The sequence below is a fragment of the Poecilia mexicana genome, unplaced genomic scaffold (assembly GCF_051168715.1).
Source record: "Poecilia mexicana isolate PSO_F unplaced genomic scaffold, ASM5116871v1 scaffold_8, whole genome shotgun sequence".
NCBI lineage: Eukaryota > Metazoa > Chordata > Actinopteri > Cyprinodontiformes > Poeciliidae > Poecilia > Poecilia mexicana.
This window is the reverse complement of record NW_028263377.1, coordinates 12,702,946-12,729,401: the sequence shown is the minus strand read 5'-3', so window position 1 is coordinate 12,729,401 and position 26,456 is coordinate 12,702,946. Positions and strand designations below refer to the sequence as shown.

At 39.7% G+C, this 26,456-nt stretch overlaps 1 protein-coding gene and 1 long non-coding RNA gene across 2 annotated transcripts in view; one reads left to right on the top strand and one right to left on the bottom strand.

The window, feature by feature from the left end:
- Window positions 1–26,456, top strand: part of LOC148157999 (uncharacterized) — a 146,250-nt gene that overhangs the window by 59,072 nt on the left and 60,722 nt on the right. The gene's annotated exons all lie outside the window — the stretch shown is intronic.
- Window positions 16,291–20,951, bottom strand: elfn2b (extracellular leucine-rich repeat and fibronectin type III domain containing 2b). Its single transcript, XM_014975040.2, has 2 exons — window positions 19,769–20,951; window positions 16,291–19,431 (listed from the first exon to the last, which is right to left on the bottom strand). Exons 1-2 carry the CDS (start codon window positions 20,108–20,110, stop codon window positions 16,936–16,938), a joined length of 2,838 nt encoding a protein of 945 aa, XP_014830526.1. The 5' UTR covers window positions 20,111–20,951; the 3' UTR covers window positions 16,291–16,935.

The following is a 26,456-nucleotide window of genomic DNA, read 5'->3' as shown; positions in this document are numbered from 1 at the left end:
GTTTTGTTTCAAAAAAACCCCATCCTCTGACAACTCTCTGTGTTGGACAGAAGGTGTGTGTTTCACTCATTAATCATGACTCTCTGAAACTGACAATCGGATTTTCACACCCGCTTCGCACCGTTAAGTGAGGAAGGAGCTGCGTTCTCCACTTCATTTATGTTTGTGGCACTTTTTACTGTGTGAAACCCAAACCAACACTGTCAATATCTCTCAGGACAGATTTGTTTGGGGCAAAAAGAAAAAAAAAAAGTCCTCTGGTTATTTCTGTGTTTGAATTATATTGTTACTAGACGTGATCGGACTGCAAACGTCAGTCTTGATGTTCAGTCTGTTTTGCTCCCCTTCGTCTAAATTAGCGGTTCTCAACGTGGGCGGTACCGCCCTCCGGGGGGCGTTCAGAGGACGGCAGGAGGCGCTGGCGGACATTTTTACAAAAGGGGGGCGCTGGGATTCCTTTGGGGGGCGTTTGGTCGAAGGTAAACTTTACACCTTAAATGCACAACAATCCCAGTTTAGACTTTGAGCAACATGGTAAAACTGTATTGTGTAACATTAAATCATGGTTGGCTGCAACTGTATCGATGGCAGCTCTTCTATTGAGTGTTTGTTAGCTTCTTTTTGGCTAATAGTAGCAGCTACTCCTGCTAATGGTAGCTTCACCGCATCAGTTCAGCGTTACACCGGCTGATAATGTTGCTGTGATTCACTTTGTCTGGTATTTTTGTACGGATGTTTTGGCAGTTCTGTGATCATGTCAAAGCAGCAACTGATATATATATATATATATATATATATATATATATATATATATATATATATATATATAAAACAATTTATATAATTACTGATATAAATTTGTTATAAAAGTATTACTGATTGCACTTTAAAAATTAGGTAACTTTATGTTATTAAAGGTGAAGTTTAATCAGTAATGATTTCTTGGTTAATGTCAAGTTGTCATAACAAAGACTTTTTGAATAATGTCAACTTTGTATTAAAAGTGTCATAATTTACCGAATGACGCTTTATGACAACAGTCATAAATATTCATGAAGGCTTATTCATGTTCATGACAGGTGTTATGTCATGTTTATGACAGTGTCATGACAGTCTTATTCACCCCCCTTCAAATAAAGTGTTACCAAAATAAATAATAAATGTTTATTCAAAATGCATTTCGTAAATGTAAGAACTGGAATGGACCAAAATAGATGATAATAAGATTTTAATTTAAACAATTAGGTAACTTCCTGATCTTCTTGTCACCTTTTGGTTCTGGTTCACAGCAGAGAAACTTTCCTCTCACCACAAGAGTCTGTTAATGGTTAATGGCACAAGAGTCTGTTAAGCGTGTAGCTGTGATTATTCTCAGGCCTCTCGATTTGCTTAACAAAATTCATTGCCTTGACTCTCAAACCCCTAAACATGATTGACTTTTATGACCATCCCTAACTACAAACTACAATGAAAAACTATAAAATTATATGTGCTTTTTACCCTTTCTTTAAAATCCCATAATGAACAGGAATAAACTTGGAGCGATTTTCCTTTGTGCAAGCTGAAAAAAAATAAAATAAATAAAAATCAGAAGGGGTATACAGGTGAAGGGCCTTCAAGTGGCGTTTAGTTTGCAGCCTTGTATTAGTGGCCACTGTTTCTATATAAAGTTTCAACCTACTATTTCTGACCGCCTACCTGTCTGGCCTCAGCAAAAATACCAGCTGAAGATCAGTCAAGCTTTTAGGGGAGCTACAGATCGTTTATTCACCGCCACTTACCTGCCGCCTTCATCCGGTTCTGACCCCAGCAGGGGGACGGTAAGTAATCCAAGGATCAACAAAATTTTCTTCGTCGGCAACCCAGCAACGAAGAACACTTCATGATACAATTCAGCTCCACTCAGTAATTTATAGCTTCACTACTCCACTCTGCTTCGAGTGTCATTGGTAGTGCTGAAAATGATCTCTGGCCTCAATAGGGTATTAGAACCATGTCAAACCTTTAACAGTAAGTTACATCTTAACCCCTATATAAGCTTTCTTTAGTGGTAACTTTAAATCTTTAAACATCACATCTTTAGTCTGTAAGTTTGTTCATAACTTCAAATTTGATTTTAGTCTTCAGATACTCCTGTTGTTTGTTTGTTTTTTTACATTCTCTGAATTCTGTTTCTTTTTTGTTTGTGTGTGTGTGTGTGTGAGCTTTTCTCACACTTTTTTTTTTTTTTTTTTACCTTTGTGTGTGAAAGCTAAAGCCAAAGAAAAACTCACATAGTCTTACCATAAAGAGAAAAATGATAGAATATGATTTAACGTTGGTAAAAGTGGGATGGAGGGTTAACCCACTCCGTTATTCCAGAGACCATAAAGAGCTCTGCATGTGTAGTTTTGGCTTTTGTGTCTTTAGCAATATGGCTTTTGTTTTTTTGTAAATGCCAAGGCTAAAACAATTCTCAGTAAAAAAGGATGTAGTGACAATGAGAAACAACAAGTAGATGAGATAATGCTGTCACAAAGAAACTGGGGAAGAGAGTGAATGGGAAAATAAAGAGGAATAAAAAAACTGTGTGGGAAAAAAAACTAAGCTGTCAGCCCGTTGGGGGAAACCATTTTCCTCATTAATAGATCAACAGTGAAGAGAAGACAAAGAGGGGACATGCAAAGGGGGCAGGATATGAGGTAAAGGAATGATAAATGACATCATTCGGTTAAAATTAGACCCACAAAGACAGTTCAGACAGATTTCTTTTTCTTTCTTTTTTATCTTTTAGCTGAAACATTTCTGATTACGCAATGACTGATTTAAACCTTTGGCATTATTATTACTTGTTATGATGCACTTATCAGTTGAGAGAGTAACCAAGCAAAACAATATGACCCCTGCCAGATTCTGTGACCTATTGTCACCCAGCTATGATGTCACCGAAAAGCTGTAGGCTGTAGACGGTTATAAAAAGCATCTCGGCTCTCCGACGGCTCGTCGTCCCAGAATAAAACCGTCACATTAACATCAATAGAAAACCATATCAGTAAGGGCTGGGTTTGTGCAATATTTTTTTAAGCTACTGTATATTAAAGTGTGATGCATTCACCTATTCGCATGCCAGAAATGCTGCATTAACCAGTTTATTGGATAGACCTTGAGTGGTCTTCATTAGGGCTGTTGTAAACGAATATTTTAGTAATCGAGTAATCTATCGATTATTCTTACGATTAATCGAGTAATCGGATAAAAAAAAATTCTAAAATGAAATATTGGTAAATCTGGCATAATACCGGTGTTACTATCAGATATCAATATCAGTCCAATTTTTCATATTTGAGCATCCCTAACAGTTGCTTTTTTGTAGTTTAGAAAACTAACCTGTAACAATAATAGCTCACTTTCTAAGTTAACCAGAAGAAAAGTTATAGAAAAATCTGAAATTATATTGAATTTAATAACAAAGAGGCAGGCTCACAAATATGCTTATAAAAAATGTCTACAATCCAGCTTTTAGTTTATGTATTCATCTTCAGTGAGTTTAATAGATTAATTAAACTCACCTTGCCACCTAACCTGTCACGCTTTGGGTTTGAAAATACGGGAAATGCCGCCTGGAGTGGGAGGAGAGGGCGAATGAACGAACATGGGGTGGAGGGGAGGAAATAGACCAGCGGACTGACGAACCGTTAGACCGGGGGACGAACACGGGGGGAAGCAATACGGGATATTTACGACACCTTCACTGGTCACACTCAGAAACTCATCTACCAGCCATGTACGATGCGCTCCGCCACCCGTTTCTTCAGACCGGGATATGAAATTTATTGTGCGGTTCGTCGGTAAAGCTACATTTACACGGTAAGCATCAGCTACTCAGCCGCCCGCCCTGTTCAGGCTATCCGCTCACCTCAGCGCTCTTCCCGCCGTTCGCTTTCAACCAGCAGCCCCGGAGGAGAAATGCTGCCGTACTTCAGGCATTCCCCCAGTCATTTTAAGGATGCTTATTGGTTCCCCAAAAACGATAAAAAGTCGGGCATTATCATCAATCAATAAAATCCCCACGGGCCAATCTTGAAGATTGGACTTTATGCCGCTGAGACTTAGCTTTTGTCAACAACTCAGAGGCGGAAGTGAGAGCTCCGCGCAACGCAAATGAAGTCCCGGCCGGAACACGGTGCGCTAACTAATAAAACATAAATTAACGAAGCTTCGAGGCAGGTAAATTTTCCTCGAGGAATTTTAGTAATCGAGGTACTCGAATCATTCGAGGAATCGTTTCAGCCCTAGTCTTCATGCACACACCTCATGTAGAATTTAGTGCCAGAGATACTAAAACTCATGAAATGACAGTGAAACATTATGATGATCAATAAATAGAGAAAAAGAGGAGAGAGCAAGTTAACGGCAGCCCAATACTCTCATCACAGTTTTCAACAGTAACATATTAAAATTGCATGTTTCTCTGACATGGTGCAGTCTTGTCAGAGTGTAATTGGGCAGAACTACCACTTTTGTTTATTGGAAGTATACTTCTAAGTCTAAGTTAAGTCAAATTAGATCACAAACTGCAGCAGGATCACAAAGCAGCTTAGGATCTCTGTCGTTAATCATATGGATTTACACTGCGTTGTTCAATTTAATTCTAATTTACAGGTTCATGAGACGGAAGCTCCCTGCAGCTCGGAGAATAAAATTCTGGAAAAAAAAAAAAAAAAGTAAAACTGCCGCAACACTACGCTCCCATAAATCAAGGCTTACAAACTAATTTGTTCAGTGTTGCCTTTCAATAAGAACAACCGGAACATCTCTAATTGCGCTCTGCATTTATTTTACCGCTGCACTAAAATCCTTGCTTCTGCTTGTTGTTTCATGTTTTGATTTGGCCCGTTGCTGGAACGTGTTCAACAAATACAATCGGCTTGACTTAGCTTATAGTTCCATCCCATGCTTCACTATGCCAAAATATACATCATCTGTCATTCTGTGACAGATTACAGGGAGGTCGTCACCAGAGGTTTTTTATGCTCACTGGAGGATGTGTCTCAGTCGGGATGGCAAATTGTCTTAAACATCTTTTGACTGGCAGACCTTTTAAAGCAGAGGAGCAAACTTTTTTTTTTTAAATGCTTTGTTGTATTAATGCCTCTGGTGGACATCTGCCAACAAATGTCACTTATCCAGATGTCCAATTTCCTTTAGCATCATTTTAGCTGCTTGTTCTCCTCCACTTTTTTTTTTTTCAAACTGGCACCCATACAACTGAAGGCACGACTCCAAAGTAGATGAGCTGGATTTATTGGTGCTTTTGTGAACTTGTGATCCTACATGAATCTCTGCAATCAATCAGTGCAGAGAAAAGGGATTTCCCCCGGAAAAGAATTGCAGCTCTGTTGCATACAGGAAAATGGAAGGAATGCGCATCCCGGTGTTTTATTTGTCAATTCGTATGTTTTAAACTATGCTTGTATTGTCCAAAGAGTATAGGAGAAGCAGCGTATTGCTTCAAATTTATCGGAGTCGATGAGAGCAGCGTCTCTTAAATAGCCAAACAGCAGGAGGACTTGTTGAAGAAATCTGTGTGAGTCCTCAATCAGCAGTGGCTCCATTTACACCTGGCACTAATATGCATTCTGTGTGATCTGGTCGTATCTAGACGGAGGTGAATAGAGTGTGAATGGTCCGAAGATGAACTGAGTGAGATTTTCATCAGAGCACCTTCACAGGTCTCTGCATTAGTCTGGCAGTCTGACTACAATCTGTCTTTGGTTGGACACTTTGAAAGATTACACCATGTAATATCACTTGTTGCAAAAAAAAAAAAAAAAAAAATGTTACTAGCGAGCTCTTGGTTAAAAAAAAAAAAAAAAAAAAAGCTGTAGTGGCGGGACGCAGTTTACCTTTAAGTTAAAACAACTATACAGTACAGCTGCCTGGAAAGATATGTGCTTTTCTAATTTTAAAAATTACTTTGCCTGTATTTTGTACATGAGAATTTTTACAATATGCAATAATTTAAATAGTGGCGCTGGGATGCAAATAATTTAAAAAAAATGTTTCATTTTCTATTCCAGTTTTCCGCAGGTGAAAGGTGGGGTTCAGCCTGGATAAGTTGCCAGTTTAAAAGCCTAACCCAGAAACACACTGAGCGTAAAAACCCCTCCACACACACACACCTTACAGAAGCCAGAGAAAACCCGTGCTCACATGGGGAGAATGTGACTCAATGCAGAAACGTCCCATCTGGTACTGAGGGCCTTCTAGCAGCTCCGATCATTACTTGTGTCCGTTTTTAATAAGATTCTGCCTGTTGTACAACATGCAGTGTTCTCATGCGCTTGTATGCATTGTGACTAAAGCTGCACACACCATGAGTTGCCTTTATTAGCAAACAGACGAGTGCCATCAGTAGTCCCTCCTTCCACATCAACCTGTCAAACTGAGTTGTTGCACAAAACATGCATGTTCAGTGCTTATTACACCTTGACAGCTGACACTCGGTGGATTTCTGACTGAGGTGGTTCATCCTGTTAATTACATGAATCATCAGGCTTTGCTTTTTTTTTTTTTCTGCTCTTCAAGTGCCCATCTGTGCTCGTGTGCATCGTCGAAGCACTGAAGGGGATTTAATGGGAGAGTACAAGTGGTTCAGGTGGATTGAAGAGGAGCTGAACTGTGTGAACTGTTCCGTAGATAAGGGAAGTTTGCCACAAAGAGGCACGTACCAAACGCCGACGTGCCTGCGTCATATAAGTGAAGAATAGACCATAAACATGTCATATTTTTTTTATTGTTTTTATAACAAATTTATTGTAAATATAGAAATAGATCTTTTGTACAGAAAATGCAAAGAGAAAATGTCAGTAGAAGCAACAGATAAAGGAAAGCAGGAGAGCCAAGATTTGTGTCCACCAATCCAAACCTTTTTTTCCTTTGTCTTTCCCTTCCTGGTCTCGAAACATTAACTGGGATGAAACCAGCAGGGGTAAGTCCCGCAAGACTCGACGAGGACACAATTTCTGGACTTTTGATTTAGTATAATGACGGGCCTATCCGTAGACGGTAAAGTTGCAAATGTCACAAACATCTCCAGAAAAGGAAGTTAAAATGTTCAAAAATCTGAAACGTGGCCCTCTGTTCTGTAGTCAGGCAATCATTTTGTAAGTTTTACTTTGTACAGTTACAAGTACATTGAACATGGCTGTGATCACAGATACTGTTTATGTCAATCAGACTTTTTTTTTTAAATAGCATAACCAGTAGGAAAGTTTTCAAATAAAGCAAAGCAGAATTATTTCATAAAACAACAAAATGAAGTACGCGTTAACCACTGCGCTTGCTCTGAATCAGCGCGGCGCTTTTCTTGCTTCTCGTCTCGTATCTTTCATGTCACAGTGTTCATTAACGAAGTGGAAAATTATAACCTCTTGGATCTAAAAGCAGGAGCTCAGCAGAAATAAAATGAGTGATTACTGACTGAGCAGGTTTTGATATCCCCAATCCTAATTCATAATTTGCCACAGCGTCTGCTCCTGATCTTTAACGAGCAAAGCTTTTGCACGAAGCATTCTCCGAGGCGCACATAAATATCAGATGCTTTCCGTTGATGCAGCTCCAAGATATCGCGGGCTTACAAACAAATCAGTCAGACATCTAATTTCCTTGGTAAGTCAAGAAAAAAGAAAAAAGGAAAAAAAGAAAGCGCACTCCCAATTCCCCGCCCAACACATCCTCCCTGCAAAGAGTGGCAGACTTTCTTTTTTTCTTTTTTTTTTCCAAAGCTGCAGAGTGTTAAATGTCTGGCACTGGCGAGGCCAATCATTCTGCTCTGAGGGCACCACAGAACTCGACTGTGTGTTTGGAATAGCAATGAATGCCTGGGCCACTGCTTTCCGAGAGGGCAGAAAACATTAACATTGATCTAAATGATGGGCCCCTGACACTTAAATGTATCTTCCCTTGCCGCAGTCGAACCTTTTAGCAAGTTTTACTGCCCTGGGACTGAGGTTAGAGAAACGGGAACCACAGATTACTGATTAGCCTCTGGCTCCAATAAAGAGAAATTGACTTGTCTAATTCATGATTTTTTTTTTTTTACGTAATTAAATATAACTGAAGCTGATGATGTTGACTGGCTCAGTGTGCAGTGCTGCGAAAGGTTCTGTACCATTTACTTTTTTTTCTGTTTTTGTCTAACCATTTGTTTTGTAGCAGACCAAATTAACCTCTGTACAAAATCAATATTTGCAAAGACAGCTATATCAATTAAAAACAAGAAAAAAAAAAACAAAACAATCCAAGCCAACCTCGCCATCTGTAAGAGAATAACTTTCCTCTAACCCTATAATGTCACCCGCTAGCGATAACAACAACCAACAAATGTCTGTGATAAATAATGAGTCATTTTTTTTTTTTTTTTTTTTTCTGTTGCTGTGGAAAAATTTTGGCCCGTTCTCTTCCACCGAATTGCCACGTTGGAATTGGTTTCAAACGCGAGCAACCTATTTTAATGCCAGGGCAAAACATTTCAGCTGGATTTCATTGCAGAGTTTGACTGCAGGATCCAGTTGGGCTTTGACTTGAGGTCATGAGCTGAAGGCAGCAGATTCTCCTTGTATGGAGGAGAATTTGTGATTCTCTCTACCACAGCAAGTCGTTCAGGGCCTGAAGCAACAAATGCCTTAATAATTAGTTTTTTGGGGGGGGTTTTGCCTTTGAGCTATCTTTGGTCAGCAGTTTTTTTTTTGACTCCACATATGAGTAATCTTGTAATATTGGAGTAATTTTGGTTGATCCACCACTCCATGTTTTCTCTATTTGTTTGTAATAAATGTCTTTGTGATTCAGCGAAGTCCGGTAAGCACTGTTGGAACCTTTTCCTTGCAACTTCATTTCTCATGTATTATTGAATTTGTTTCGTTCTTTTAGCCCTCATATGTTTTCTGTGCTGTTCGTGTTCATCTACTTATCCATGTGGCGATTTCTTTTTCGCATAGATCCAAAGAGGTTTGGATATGTGTTTTTTTTTTTCCTTAATAAATTAAACGATCATTTGAAAACTGCATGCCCAGTTATGCTTTTGTCTGATATTGACATAAAAACCCTAAAAAAAAGAAATGTGTGACAAAAAAACAAACAAAGCAGAGGAAATATACATGTAGAAAATACTCAGATTTAGGATCTTCTCTTCAGAATTGTTTCAGTTTTATGCAATGGCTTTTTAAAAAAAACATAAAAATGTCTTAAGTGGGGACCTCTTTTCCTTCCATCAAAAATGTGCTCTCTTTTCTCTGTGCTATGGAATGTATTACCTCATATTTCACCCTCTCCATTCTTCACTTTTACTCAATTACTAGTCATTCGTTTTGTATCTTACCTGCCTTTTGCATTTCAACGAATTTGATTCACATGCTGGTGATAAAGGACTGACTCATGACTCGCGTTAGAACGCGGGGCAAATTCAATAGCTAACTGGATAGTGAGCCAGCAGGTTCTGAGACCAGAGGAGGCGGAATAAAAAAAAGTCAGTCCTTTAGCTAGCAGCGAGAGGCTAAGGGAGGAGCTGCTGACGCTGCATTAATTTACCAGCGACTTCAAACTGATGGATTAAGATTAGGTTCAGCCCATTACGCTATCTGTGCGTGAGCCCACATCACTTCGCCACGATTTTCTAAAGCAGTGATATGTTTTTAATCACCAGAAAATGGCTGAATTAAGAGAAAATTGCACCGCTGTGACATGGCCTCAAACCTAAAAGCCAGCTGCTGCTATCTGCCGTGAGAGACTCATCTGCGTAAAGTAAACCAGCATGGAGATGGATGAAAGCAATCGCCGGTTGTGAAAATGCCCTCTGCTGCGGAGTGTAAACTTTCTCACCCTGTGGCTAAAAGTGCAGTGTGTCGACAATTTCGGCGTGTTGTACAGTCACCCGATGAAAACCCATTTGGCAAGAATGTACATTTAGAAAATAAAAAATAAAAAAATACATCAAAAAGATGGAGAAAGAGAACAGCCAAACCCTTGATGTTGGACCAAAACAAAACAAAACTATCTCAGCCTCAGAGTTTTGTTTTCAATGTGTGCTCGCTCATTGTACACAACATAAAATCGCATCGCTCAAAAAATACAGGAATCATGCAAATATAACAGCTTATTCTTTTATGTAGTACACTAAGTTAAGCTTTCTCTGTTCTTAACCTTTATGACATAGATCATTGCAGTTACTTAAAAATCACTCCCCTGATTCGCCTCCCGGTCCCCAAAAGGAAATTAAACAAAGACAAACATTCAACTCAGAACCGAGAAGCATACAGACATATCAAGAAATTCAGGCTGAGTATAAAACATCCACAGAAGCCTTTTTAACCTTTTTTTTTTTCATCTTGTATACAAAATTCACAGATATTTCACAGATTAAGTCCTTTGGAAATTGGGTCCAATGAGGTGGCAAACCATAGCCCAACTTTTAGCTCACTTTAAAAGTTTTTCAACTGCTCTTCTGCTCAGAAATATCAACATTTGCAGCTAATACATTAAGCTAAAACAATGTTGAAGGTAGACGAGTGCTTCTGTGATAAATCGGGTTTTAATATATTTGTTTTAGTTTACTCTTAGCCATGCTCGGTCTACGGCCGAACGTCAACAACGTGGAATGTTGAGGCCGCTGCCCCTGAATGCAGATCCTAAAGCTGAGCAATTTAATGCGACGTTAACTCGACCGGAGCCGGAGCAGACAGCACTGTAGGTGAGATTTCTTACGGATGTTTGGCCAACAATTCTCCAGTAACTTTTTGCGACGCTATCATGTCAATGTGGAAATCTCTTTTGAATCCACTCCATAAAATATTACAGCGGTTTCGAAGGCAAAACGGGATTCAACTCGGCGCCAGCAAGATGCGCCTAAGAAAGTGGTCGATGAGCGTAGACCTAGTGGAAAAATCCCCTCTCATGCTTGCCCGACCACAGCGGTACATGCATAATTTGTCAAATACAGTTTCACATCAGAGCAACCTACACACACACAAAAAAAGAAAGGATGATTTTTAGTTTTATTCAACAAGCTCTTCTGTGGCTGTTACAAAAGGACACACAGTTTTCCACTAATCAAATATGGCACATTATCCACTCCGGCCAATTTCCCCACACAGAAAGCTAATAGACTTAGCAGACTATCAGAGAAAAGGTCTAAAGGACACCAAATGAAAAAGCTTTGCATCCTACTTAACATCAAATGTAGATTAACTTGCCCCCCCCTACCCCCCTGAAAAAAAGCTGCTTTTACCATTGCATTCTCTGAACTTGTTCAATACTTTTCAGCTAAACAGACACGTTCGCGTGCATATTCATGTGCAAAAGTTCATCCGAAGCGATGCGCTGATTCATGCAGGGTAGGTTTTAGTGTAGCCATCCTTTCACATCTTTTATTACAGATGTCTGCCTGCATTCAACCAAAGTCTAACTCCCATGCCCTTTCTCTGAAGACCTTGCACATTACCTGCCTTACAGGAAAAGAGTCATTTTGGTTTAGTCAGTGTGTGTGACTCATTCTGACTCACATTTGTATATTGCATTTCCATCATCTGCTCTATGCAATTTTTTTTTTGTTTGTTTTTTTGTGGGGAAGGAAGACAAATGTAGAAAATACTGTAATGTAGCACACAGCTAAATGTGTGGATGCATTATTAATGGGAAATGTAAAGAGGATGTTTCAATTTGAAGATGTTTCATTCATCAGTCATAAGGGGTAAAAGTCAGGAGTATCACATTAAAGAATTTGTCCCTATTTAATTTTGGCCGCACTGGTCAAATTGCAGTAACAAGTTTCAAGCTGAAAAATGTCTGTCTGTTTTTTTCGGACGACACCCAAGCTAGTCTCTAACATAATGATTAAACATTGATGGTGTGGTGGATGGCTTTTTCACGTCTCGCTTTCCTGCGGCTCTGAGACAAACAAGAGGGATGGCGTTACAAAAGGACCATCCATCTTTGAGCAAGTCACCCTCCAGGGGTTCATGGAGAACGTGGGCCGGGATTTTTCCTTCTCTTTGTTGCCAGCTGTGTGGGACAACGAAGTCTCAGCGCAGATGCTATGACTAATATTTTAGATTGAGAAATTAAAATCTGCCATCCGCAGATTTCACACATCAGAATTTGAACCAGCCACTGTTTGGTAGATTAGCAGAAAAACGTCGATATTTACCACTATACGCACTCTGATCATTGGAAATGTGGATGTCGTTTGAGCCATAAATAATAAAATGAAAATTTTACTTGTCTTGCTCATACAGTGTCTTCTATCCCAGTTTAGTTGACACAAATATGTTTAAAATGTAAAATTTACACGTCAACTACACCTCTTTATGTTTATCTTCTCAACAATTGATTCACTACAACATGTGCAACTTATATTTTGTGTCTTTATTATCCCACAATATTAATTTTGAGGGAAAACTTTGTTTTTTTTTTTGTGTTTTTTTTTTAGTATCTCAAGATACTGGAGCCAATCAAATATAAGTTGGTGAGGACCGTGAAGCATTCATAAACGCCGTATGCCGTATACAACAGTGTTAATAAATTAAACTGGGGATTGCAGGGCATCTGCTTGCAGAAATGGTGAGAAAAAATCTTTACGATTTCTGAGGCTAAACTGTCCCCCCTGAGCTGCAATCCTGTACAGAATTTCAGAAAACTACAGCGGGAGGGTTAAACAAGTGTGAGAACTGTTTTAGAGACGTGACTCTGGGCTGATTTTCTAGGTGTGGAGAACCAATCTATTTATCGGAGTGAGCTTGATCTACCACCAGCTCTAGAAAATCATCTTGGTATAAAATCTTCGTATTCGTCTAAGTCTATAAAGTACATTCTGAACAAATATCTCTGAGCTTTCTGAGTCTCTGTTATACCATTCTTGTAATTTTTATTTATTTTTTTTTTTTTGAAAATTGCTTGCAATGTTGACGGTACCTCCATTTTGATTTCTCTTTAAAGACAATAACCTATAGTTTATCTGATGTTTTTGACTGAAATAAAAGAAAATCTCACACCTCGACATTGAAATAGGATTGTGAATGCTTCACTGTAAGTTAAAGCAAATGTTTTCATAGAGTCAGAGCAGAAGAGTAGTTGAAACATCTTACACCTGAAAGTCTATTTCCTGAAAACACATTGATATATATATATATATATATATATATATATATATATATATATATATATATATATATATATATATATAGGAAAATACAAACAACATTTTAGGTCACATTTTTTTGTGTGTATTTTGTAAAATGAACATGAATGGGTGCTGAGGTGAAGCCATCATTCTTATCCTGAATGTTTGCTGTTTTACCTTCAGAGTCCATTTCTGTAAACTGGTTATGGCAGTTGAGACTGCAGTGAATAGAGGAAATAGACCAAATTTCGTCTGTTTGATGAAATGCTCCAAAAATATCAGCGAAAGACAAAGCGAGTAAATTATCCAGGGATTTGATAAAAGTATCTTGTGTTCCTTGAAAATGATTCTTTTTTTCTTTTTTTTTTTTTTTTTTACTTGAGATGATTGGAAAGCAACAAAAGTTGAAACATCTCAATAATCATGAAACGGTGGTCTACGCTAGAAATGTGGCGCTCGGGACGGGATATTACAGCACCGACAAAGCCACATTCGAAACATGAATTTTGTTTTGGTGTTTCCACCTCTCATATCTGAATTTGGAATTTCAAAGAGATGCTTCTTCTCAATGCCTCGCAATAGCAAAATTAGTAGAAAAAAGAAAGTGTAAGGTAACCACTGTTTAAAGAAATAAAACGAGAATGAGATCGGTACGGAGATGCATGGACATGCTTTTGCATATTTTCTGTTCACCTTTCACCAGAATAAATATAGGTGATGCTGAAGGTCAACTGCAAAAGTTCAACACTTGAAACAATCCAGAAAATACTGCTTATGTGTGCCTGCATATCAGATCATTACTTCCCCTCATACCAACATCCTACTTTACCCAAGGAGGTAGGTAAGGTGGGAAGTCGGTAAAAGACAACCGTAGAAGAATGTTAAACACATGGCAGCTAAATAAACTTTCACATGTTTAAGTTTGGCACAGAATGTCCTCGATGGCTGAATAACTAAACTTCTTTTTTTTTTCTAAATCCAGGGTAGTGACACAAATTGCAGATTATGAAAAGGGTTAATTTGCCCAAAAATGTGAGCAAGGTCCACTGACGGCTGTTACCAAAAAAAAAAAAAAAAAAAGCACAGTACATTTGTGAATCATCACAGCACTGTGATGTCCGAAGTATGACAAAAAGTACCATGAACTTGTATGACATATGTACATTTGTACATACCATTAATAATCTATTGTTGTTCAGACTGAGACAACCAGACACAGGGGAAAAATAAAAAAAGATATTAATTTAAGCCTGTTTGGGCATATAAGATATTATCTGACAAGGCATGCCGACACTTCCTTACAATGACCACTGTGTACCACACAGCTACACATACACAATTATGAGGCATAAAGTGCAAGAGGACATGCCTGTCACAAGTTGGTTAATTAGGTTATCATTTATAGACAATAGCGATTGTTTCCGAAACAGAATAAACACATTGGCAGTAATCATAAGCACCCTTTCCTACTGTGCCTCGTTCATTTTGAATGTTTGACAAAAGGGTTTGGAATGTAACGTCATGCTCATATTAAACGATACTCTCCAACATTACACGTTTATAACCTATGTACATTTCTCCTGTACTCAGAAATATTGTTTGTACGTCATCTTCCGATTGCATTTCTTTCACTCACATGTTTTTGGTATTTTTTGGTCGGTGGGGAATACAACAGTTTTCAAGGGGAGATATGTAAACTATAAATAACGAAAATTTTGTGTTAAACCTCAACAACAAGGGGTGTTATCACTGGCATGAGAACTCAGGACATAAAAATGGCTCACGAAGCTAAATCCATTTCCATCCAGGTCAGAACGTCTCCTGGTGAAGTGAATCTAAGCTGCTGTTTAAGCCCTGGATACAAAGGTGACTGCTTTACACTTGACAGCCTGTGTTATCAATGTTTGAGACCCTTATTTTGAAGTAAGAAAAGAAGCAGTTCTTGAGTAGCCCAGACAGGGTTATGAACGTCCTATGGCCAGTAAACACAAGGCCACAAAAACATTGGAGAAACCTTCATTTATTTAGTAGCATTTGGAATACCTGGTAAAATAAGAAAAGTTAGCCAAAGCTGCTAAAGATGCTGAAGTTGACATGGCAACTTCCTATTGGTGTGAAACTAAAGGCCAATATCACTTTTTTCTGGTGACTCTGGACTTAACTTGATCATTCCTGGTTCAAAATCTAAAATACTTAGACTGTTCAAATTTTAAAACGCAGGAAATAAATTAATAGAAACCTGCACTGCATGGGTGAAAACACTAGACTGATATAGTCTGCACTGATTATAGTTTATTTAAATCAGATTGTGATTTACAAAACCTGCATTTGATTGGCAAGACAACAGAAATCTAAGGCTACGTTCACACATAGTAGATTGATGCTTAATTCCAGTCCTTTCCTAAAATGAGTTTTTGCTTGTTCATGTTACTAATTAAATGCAATCAGGTTCCTGTGTGAACAGCTGAGACCCCACTGCAATCCACATGTGCAGAAGAATGTACACATCACACAGGAGACAAAGATCAATTTTGAATTTGTGGCGAAATGGGAGGCGACGGTGCTGTCACTGCATTTCCATTGATTAGCTTCATCCAGTGTCATCACTGCTTGTCTAAGTCTGGCTTCTTCCAGCGCAGAATTATGATGCGTGTCTTACGTCAGCGACGCAGAGGTCAGACAGAAGGCGACATGACAGTTCTGACAGCAGACTTTGTCAGATTCATATGTGACTTAGTGGCACCAATCAGACTTTTTGGGGGGTGAAAAGATTGGAATTTGGCTTGTGAAAGTCAGATATGGGTTGCATTTGGGCCAAAAATTGGGTCTCAGTTTCCATTTATGTGAACAATAGCCTTAGTTTTCCTAAAAAAAATGTTTCATTTTGTTCTCAAGACTTGAGATTGATGTATTGTCCCACCCCTAGTATCAACTGAGGGACCGTCCTTATGAATGATGAATAATCATTGTTATTTTTACCAAAAAAAAAAAGTTTGTTTTTGATCATTTCACTCACTAAACCATGTAAAAGTGTTAAATGGAAACATGCTTGTTGCTTCAAACAAAACCCCTACTTCTTTTTCTCATCTCTCTCCAAATTCACACAACTGAATAGTTAATTTTGACCTGATAATTTCATGTTAGCATTTGAATGCAAATGATCTGTTTGTTTTTATCATTGCAACAAATGCTTGAAAGAGAGGAAAGAGTACAACACTGCATTGTGCAGATTTTTTTACCAATCTTTGAATTTGCAAAACAGGGTCTTGATTCCATACTTTCCGCGTCACCTATCTTTTAAAAGCTGAAATGAATGTAAACTCCGATACACAACAGGAACATCTAGGATCAAATAAGCTTAAAGCTTAAGATGAAACATGGCACTGATTAAAAAATGGTCCATAGGATCACAAAACATGATCACTTCAAAGAGTACTAAATTACACAGTAGGCATTTGTTCCCTGTATAATAAATGGAACACACAAACACCAAAAAAAGGGGAAAAATGCTACAATGAAGTGTTAAAAAAAACTTCAAAAAAGCACTGTAATGAATGTCCAATTCCCAGGCACAGTTTCACAGTACTTGCTTGTAGCACGATATCCTATACACCTAGCATGCCAAAATAAAAAAGAAAAAAAACAAACAAGCCCATGGGAAAAATTTGTCCTACATTTTTCCCCTCAATAAACTTCAAATGGTTTCTCTGGCCCATGGGCTTATCAGGATAAAAAGTACCAAAACTCCATTTCCCACTCTGCTTAACTTCCGTTCCCAGTTACAACTTCTGCTGAGCAGAGACACCCTTCCAATAATCAAGGATGTCATGCAGGTCCTCGCCTTTAGCAAACTGCACCTTCTTTCGAAGAGCGTTTCCAGCTGTCACGTAACAGGCCTCGTCGCGAGGCCCTTTTCGGTATGGACGAAAGCGCTCCCAGATGCGCAGCGAGCTCTCCGATGAGTACTCTGGGCTAGAAGAGTATCCAGAGTAACTGGAGTGTTGGCGGGCAGGGGAAAGCTGGGAATAGGATGCTGCGTCCCTGCGGGATCGTGTCAGGGGTTTTAGAAAAGAAACCCGCTGGGCTGGGGAGCCATGGTGGGACCCTTGGTAGTAAAGAGCTGGGACAGAGTGGCGGTGCTCCGAGCAGTGGTAGTCCTGCTGCACGTCCAGCTGCTGCTGCTGCTGCTGTATCTGCTGTTGCTGATGGTAATGATGTGACTTCTGGCTGTCCGGATGTTGGGCACCAACACCACCACTGTCGCAACCACCACCCCCTCCTCCACAGCTCCCACTCCCTACTAAAGGCAGTCTCTCCAGCGGCTCCCCACATCCCACAGGACTGGCTCGGTCTGGGTACTGCGGCTGTTGTTGGTTACAGGCATCCGGGCTTCTTGGTTCAGGAACGTCCAGACTGTACACTCGAGATCCTCCACGTTCCCTGTCTCGACCTGTTGAGCCACAAGATGTGGTGCTGCTCTGTTTTTTGACAGCATTTGCCATAACAACAGCTGCATCTGCACTCATTTGCCGCTGAATGGGACGTGCAGCTGTGGCTGGGGGAGGGTGCCTGTACGGGGGAGAGACAACGAAGCCCCCGCCAGTGATCCCTGGTCGCTCAGAGAGAGGGGTGTTTAGTGCAGGCAGCGGCGGAGGAGGTGGTATTTTGTTTGGAGCAATGACCTGACACGTCTCTGTCCCTCCTGGGATTAGGCCACGGGTAAGGGGGGAGGTGCTGGTGGGCGGTGGGGAGGTGGGATTGTTAGAAGCCGTATGGCTAGTCGAGGTGCCTGAAGCAGCGACTGCTGCTGCATCAAGTTTAAGGGCATCAATACAGTTGTTAATAATTTGGTTAACTTTGTCCACCTCCATGGCAATGGTAGAAATCTCCGAGACGGAGCCGTGCCCGTCGTCATCTGAATCATCGCCAAGATCCGTTCCATCGTCATCCCTCAGGTCGTCGCCCCTTCTCCCACCATGGCCACCGTCCCCCACTCTTTCCATCCCAGCCCCTCCAGTTCTCACATCCATGTAGTTTCCTTTGCTTGTAGCCATTGCTTCGGAGAAGGCTGAGGCCATCTTTTCCACTTGAGGGATAGAGGAAAGTCTCGAGGAGGTAGTGTTTGCAGAATGTAGCAGTCCAGAGCTGGAGGACGTGGACAGTTTTCCGCCATGGTGATGCTGATACTGGTGATGCTCCCTGGACTGCTCCTGAAGCTTTTGGACTGCCGATGGATCATTTGCTACTGCTGCTGCCACCTCCGGCCCGTAACGCATTTCAAGAATAGTTTTTTTCACAGAGATGGACTTTTTCTTCTCGTCATGCATTCGTTTTTTACGAAGACAGTAGTAGACAATTCCTATGACAATGAGCATGCCGAAAAGGCAGCCTACAATGGTCATTATGTAGTGAGTAGTGGTTGAGGGAGTGGGGAGCATATCGTCCCGATTTTGGCCTCGCGTGGTAAACTGGAGGCAGGTGTGGTTATAACGCTGAGAGTTACGGACAGAGCACACACAGAAGGTGTAATTATTGCTAGGTCTAAGCTTGTCGAGAGTTATTTTTTGTATCATCAGTTTCAAATTGGTGACATCAGATGCCATTGAGTAGTTGTATTGTGTAAGAATGTACATTTTGCTGAACGGCCTTGGAATTTTTATAATGACGGAGGCTGACGACGAAGAGACATGTTGGAGCTTAATGCTCGGGCTCAAGCTGTCGTCTGTGGATGAAGACGATGGGGTGGGTTGGTAGTATGGCCCGACACCACCAAACATGTCCGGCCCAATCCCAGAAGGACCGTCGATATCTGGTGGCAGAGACGTCATTCCTGGAATCATCACACCATCCTTGCAGCGATGGTTCAAAATGTTTTTGGCATTGCGGCCACTGTGGCTTGAAGAAAAAGAACTCAGTAAGGGGTAGCCATATATTTCCCTTGGTGTTTCACACTGGAGGCGATCGTAAGTGTGCGTCACATTGTTGAAGGATTCGAGCCAGCGCAGGAAGCCTAGAAGATCGCAACCACAGTGGAATGGATTTGCAGCCAGTTCACATACCATCAGGCGGTTCAGAGCTGTGAATGTGACCGGGTCGATGTGGGCGAGTTTGTTGGACGACAGGTCAATGCTGCTGAGGCTGGGGCACTCCCAGAATGCATTGCTTGCAACAACCTCAATGAGGTTGTGCTGTAGGAAGAGGCACTGCATGTGACCGAGTCCTCTCATCATGCCTTCAGTGATATTCGTCAACTTGTTGTAACCCAATTGAAGAACCTGAGAGAAAAAATTATGTATATATATATTATGGTAGTTTTCTTACTTGTGTTAAACTGCACACCTAAACTAATAGGAATAATAACAGTTTGCACCGCAGATAAAACAGTTAAAGTTAAGCTCACGCTACTGAAAATTACTCATGAAGCTGTTAATGTCTCTTTTGTTCAATAAACATTTATAAAGTTAATTAACAAAGTACTTCACAATGGATTTCTGCACATTTTCCACCTAGATTAGAATTAGTCGATTTTTCTTAAAATTTTAGCAAATATTTCATTCTCTCAGACCAAACAGGCCTCAATGTGCTTTTAATATACTTTTTTTTTTTAATCACCTGTAAATTGGCTTGTCCTGCAAAAGCGCCGTCCTCAATATAGCTGATTTCATTCTTGGTTAAGTTGAGGTCGGTCAAGTTCGTGAAGCGGTACATGGAACTGAAAAGCACGGCTTTCAGCTTGTTTTCGTTCAGCCTCAAGTCATGGACTGTGTTGTTGATGTGCTGGGGGATAGTCTCATAGGGAGGCTGGTTCTGACTGCATATAGCTAGCCAAACGTAGCCTTTGTCTCCTTCAATGAGCCAGCAGTCCCCGTTGGCCATGTTGGGAAACCAGGAAAAGAAGAGGAGCGAAAAAAGTGTAAGAGGGAGGAGAACTGAAAGAGTGGAAGCACGCTGCATGATGTCAATGAAAGGAAAAAAAAAAGGTAGAGTGCAAAGGCTATAATCAGGGCAAAGACGAAGAAGGATTTGATTGTAGGATAAGGAAAACCAGGAAAAACTTCCAAAAAAAAAAAAAAGAAACGGGTCTGGGCTGGGTGCTGAAGAAGGAGTGAGGGATTTAGAATGCCTGTCTCAGCATCATGGTGATGAGCAGCAGATCCTTGTTATGTCATAATTTCTTGAGCTACAATTTGAAGGGAAGCAACTTGTCCTCATGCTCTCACTGAAGACTTGACGTCTGTGTAACGCAGTGGCGTGGGACCTCGGAGTGATCTACAGAGGAAAACATAACACAAGAAATGTATTAATACATATGCGCACTATGAATTTTTATGCAAGTCAATTTCTATATGTATTTATTGTGGAAAAAAGAACAGATTTTTGTGGGATGAAAACGATAAAACTCCACCACATTCAATTTTGCGACGCCGAATAATACAGTTTAAACACACAATTTAATTTTAAAAACAAAACCTGCTCTTAACCTTTTTTCTGCCACATTTTCATCCTTATTTGGTCCTTGACACCAACACATTAACATCAAACCTTTGCTGATAAGTACAATGGAATCTAAGCTTGTGCCGATATTTCATCAGCACAGAGAGAACATTTGTCAGAGACAACGCGGTCTATTAATCACCAAAATGCTTGACAGAACATCTTCTTAGATATTTCTTCCTATAACACTATCCTGCCAAAAACCTAAGCTCCAAAACCCAACTGCATGTTGCTTGAATAGCAGTCTAGCATTTACATATGGGGAAGATTAGCTGCCTGTTGCGTCATAGCAGACATTGTCCTCTCGCTTGCTACTAACACACAATATGCACAAATATGCAAATTAAAATGAGCATATGTTCTCTGGGAAATGCATGCGTGACTATATGGACATACTCGATTATACTGTTTGTATGTTGTTGAACAACAGCATGTGGGAATGCACAAAAGCAAATCTATAGGCAAAGATAAACAGTAGAGTATTAAGTCTGCATCTCCTCATGTGCACCAGAAAAAAGGTCAAAAGTCTGCTTGTACTCCAAATTCACATTTCTTTCCAATTCCAGCGCAAAGAACTGAACTCATTACTGGCTATTCTGGTCCAGGGTCTCCAGAGACGCAAGCAAAGAAATCAAGTTCATCATCATTTTCAGTCTGCTTAGTACTGCTGAAAACTGCAAACGTGAATCTATTGCAAAAATAAAGACTATCCTGCAAACAGGAGCCTTTTTTGTAAATGTCCTGATTTCAGGAGGATATTGTGATCAGATTAAAAGTGTTTTAGCATCAAAACATTAAGAAATTTAAACTACTGGCCTTTTTCACAGCTTACAAAATAAATCTTAACTCAAGGATATCCTTAAAAATGTGAATGATTTGAAAAGTAGCACCAAAAAAACTGTACAAGTATGTAGATGTTTTTTTGCTACTATGAGGTTAAAGCGTTACGGATAATTATTTCACGTTGGTTTGAAGTGAAAATACAAAAAATCCATGGGCTTTTCTATCTATTCTAAACCATAATAACTGATTACATTATTATGTAAAGAATTTATCCAAATATCTGCAACTTTCCATTTTTTAAATGAATATTTTCATGACAGGAGCAGCTTATTCTGTAGTTTGCAAGCAGATTTTTGTGTAAATTATTTCGAATGTCTGAATATACAATTTGTATAAGCAGAGCCATTTCATTCAACATTAACATTTATTTTAGGATTTATTTGTGCATTTATTTCATTTTTTACGTGTTTCATTCATTAATTCATAATGGTGTGCTATTTTGTGACACTTTTATTTCGAAAACAGCGTAAAGTTAAAATCAGAGTTAAAAGTAAAAGTCCTTGAAATACGTAAATTAGCATTGCATACTTAAAAGTGAGACTCAAAAAACACAGTTATTAGTCTTCATAAATAAATAAAACTGTGATTGACAAAATAACCTTCCTATTTAAAAATAGATATATTGCTGATATTCTAATTTGTGCTTTTATTTCATGGAGATATTTATTTGCTGGAGTATTTATGAATTTTTTTTTTATTTTTTTATAACAGTATTTGTTTATTTAGTCTTGAATTAAACATCTTTTCATATTTGCACTCAGGATGGATAATACATTTTACTCCCTACTGGAGAAGAGAAACAGAGTATCACAAACCCAAAACAAATTTCAGCAGCGCCCTCTCTTGAAATGTGTTGTGTTGCTCTCTTCTCCCAGGCTTATCCTCTCCACATGAGACATGATCTCATTTGGTGCTCTACATAGCAAAACCCAAAGGGTTCACATGGGGGACATAAGAGACACCGTATGTCTGAACAAACCCATGTTTAGGGATGTGATTACATAATTAGAAATATGGGACAAGAAGTAACACTTCTCAGGGCAAAGTATTTTCATAGCATGGACACGTTTGTCAAAAAAAAAATTAAAACTGTTTTTACATATTATCATTACCTAAATTATATTTTTTTTAAAAATGCAAATAAAAGTAGCGTACCTAATGCGACTTTTCGTTTGTGTTTTAGTTTTAATACCAACCAATCATTTAGGCAGAACGTCTAATTTGTGTGACGTTTGCTAAACCTCAAAATTCTGTAATTATTGGAGCTGAATCCATTGTTTAATATTGCCTTTAGCTTTCTTTTCTCACCGTACCACAAAAGGAGTGCGTTGTTCCTCTTCAATAGAAACTGTAAATGTATTTCAGAAAATGTGAACAAACTGCAGTGTGTCGCTGAGGTGTTCTTTTTCCTCATGTTGAAGTTGAAACAATCTATGTGTAGTTGGAATAAAACATTTTCATATTTAGAGAAGTTTTAGCAAGTTTTCATTGCCGTATTTGTTAATCTTTCTTTTGTTGTTGTTGTTGTTTTGGGGACCTTGGAAGTTACGAAAGCAAGCATCACATCAGCTGTGTCTCGATGCAGATGAGCATCCGGGTCGCTCAGCGTACAAGCTCCAGTTACTCTTTACAGTTGCCATGGAAACAAATATGATTGACAGTGTCAATTTACTCTCGCGCTAAGAGAATAGGATGTTGTTGACATTTGCATCAAATCAGCATGTCTCTTCCACTCCATTGCCCACAAGGATAAAACTCTCCTCCATGAATTCTAATAGCTTCCAATAAGCCTCGGCTGTGACAGGTGGTGGAATTGGAGGGGGTCCGCATCGCCACTACACTATCACCAACATGACTCTTGGAGCCAGGCCACTGTCAGCCCAAATGTAAATTCACTGGCTGGTACCCGTCGCGCCTCCAGTTGCATATGATGCTGTCGCTGCGAATCGCATCGCCTGTGAGTTAAACGCTCTGTACGACATGAGGTGCTAAAACAAGAGACGCACATTTGTATATGTGGGGAATGCAGGGTGATTGGATATTGTGTCTTGCATTTGATTAGTGTTCACACAATCTGTGTGTGGTTAGTGGTTGAGTGATCAAACAGAGGCCTGTTGTACAATAATGCATTGGCAGTGTCCCGTTAAAGATTTTTACTTGTGTTCCTTAACGGCATGAAATAGGCAGAAAATATGAGCTCCAAGTTGTGATTGGTTACTTTTAAGACACCCATCTCGTTTGCTTGCACAGTTTTAATATAGGACAACACTCGAGTCTGTAGAGGCACCGAGCTGGAGCAGAAACACAACATCCACCTGGATCCCAAAATGAAGTTCAATGTGGGTACTGGACAGATGCAACATGTGGACAAAACATTCACTGTATGAGTTTGATAGAAGCACATCTCAGGCCGTTAGAAGAAGCCCGATTTCAGATGCAGATAAACCATCTGACCTTGTAAAGGCAGCGCGGTTTCCCCCTGTGTCTGTGCATTCAAATAGATTTGAAGCAAAAAAGGTAAAACACCATCTGATTTTAAATAGCAAGGCAGAAATATATGTAGCCAGAAATATATCGCCAAATGCAGTTCTGAAACAGCATGAACTTAACCACGGTGGGATCCTCTGGACTTTATGAAACTCAATACAAGTACAGCCCATTTACCCATTTTTATCACAAATAGCACTCCATTTATTTCCACACCATGACTTTCAGGAGCATTTTTTTTTCCAGCCAGCTGACAGGCAGTGCTCAGTAATAAACATCTGAGTGTAACTATGCATATATTATGGAATTATTTTGTGACTATAGGACAGAGTGAATATAGAATTTTGCTAAGGTTATAAAAAAGATCCTGTGCTATGAGCCAAACCATGTTTCCCCATGAAATCGGTCTCAGAAAACATCATCCAAAGATTCATCTCTGCTTTCAGTATGTGACCTGATCTGGAGTATTTAGTACCTCTGATTAAGAGTGGATATGAGGGTGATATGACATGACTGTGGCTGATAGCCTGAGCCTTTGTCTGAGACTCTTATTAAAATAAGAAAGTGAATATTATTTTTTCTGTGTGTGTTTGCTTGTGTTGAGAAAGTCCTCAAATGAAGATTACCTCCCAAGGTGACTGGAAACACTCAGTTGCATAAGCATTTTCTCCAAACACATTCCAAAAATCTGGTTTTCTTCACTAAGCTCTCTATAATGTGTTGTCTTCTCGTACACTGAATGTGTCGTTATACACCCAGATTTCGTAAATATACAAAAGCACATGCAGTCTGCTATAACCACTGTTGTTAAAAACAAAACAAATAAAATAACCCACCGGTCCAATACCTGACCAGCTAATAAAATGTCTTGGTGAGTATTTTTAAATAAGGTTAGACGGTCTCACAGGATGAAATGCCAATTACATATCTGTTTAGGTTGTAGTGAGCCACACCAGCACTCTGTGATTATTTTGGCAGGTGCTGGGAATGTATCTGTCAGCAGCATATTTTCCTACTAGAGCTCTCTAATTGACTGTAGGGGCATGTGTCTGTACAAACTGTGATTACTCCATCAAAACAGCTTTGGAGAGACCACAAAACAGCGAAAGCTGCCTAGCGAATAAACAAAATAGTGACCGATTTGCAATGAAATTAGATTTTCCGTTCAGCTTGTTTTTTTTCCCGTCATGTTTACAATGTTTTGCTTGATGTTTTTTTTTTTTTTTTTTAGAGAGCGAAGTAAATGGCTTTGCATTTTGGCCCTATTTTCATCATGACGCTAGAAAATGCTCTTCATTCATCGCACCGTGAGTCAGAAAGGTCTGTGACGTCAAGGATTCATCTCAAGTGGGTACATTCTTGGGTATTTGAATTGATTTCCAGAAATGCTAAAAAGAGAAAGAAAGAAAAGGAAGAAAGAAAGGAAATGAAAAGGAAAACCACGTCTTAATAAAAAACATCTAAGAAGTATTGAACACTTGATGACCACAGAGCGACAAACTTGTACAGAGGAACATTGACGTCACAGAGCAGCGCTCTTGTTTACGGAAGTGATAAAGGATTGCACTGTACTTCCCGGTTGCACTGTAAATTGCCTTTTGTGTGATCATCATCGATGTGATGCATTTTTAAGGAAACGTTTCCCAGAGAGCGTGACAGGACGCGCCCTTAACAATAAAGCCCAAACGTCTCACCTGAAAATTATTTCAGCCAAGTGGCATTTGACCAAAGTTTCATCAGACATGGTTTGACTGAAAGCAAATTAACTTGCAAGTTATTGGATTTCCAGAAGTAGGAATCACACAAAAGACACGGATATATACCAAGTGATATTAGATGTCGGTAACGTTAATACATATTTGAAACGGACATTCAGAAATCAAAAGATTAACACCTACATTAATGTGTGTGTTTTCCATGTGGGCTAATAGATCTGTATTCTGCCTGAGAGACTCCTCCAGCAACCACAAAGACAACGATCCCTTTTCACTCCCCGCTCTCTTAGTGCTTTCTCTTTTCTCTGTATCTTTTAGCATCACAAGATCTTTGTACTCTCCCCAACTTTCCCTCTCTGCCGTTGCTTTTTATCTCGCAGCTTCTTTAATCCCCCTCAAGCCTTGAAATTTGTTCCTGTCTCCCACTATCCCTCAGTTTGTCTCTTTCTCGCCTCTCTCGCAGTCTTTCCATCGGTTTCGCACAGTTGTTGTTGCACATCCCCGCTGTCCGGGGCCCATTCCCAGGAGAGAAGTCGGTGTAGTGTTGAGAGGTTTAGGCTGTGAGCAAAACATTTCCTCTCCACTTCACACAGGACATAAGGACGAGACAAACACAAGCAGAGCAGTACGAGGCTCCTCTGAGAGTTTAACCTCATGTAGGTCTGAGAGGAACAGATGATATCGCAGTGGTCATGAGAGAAACTGCTAAAAGCATTTCTACTCTTTTGTTCAGAAGTATTGAGCGTGTGCTACTTGTGTCA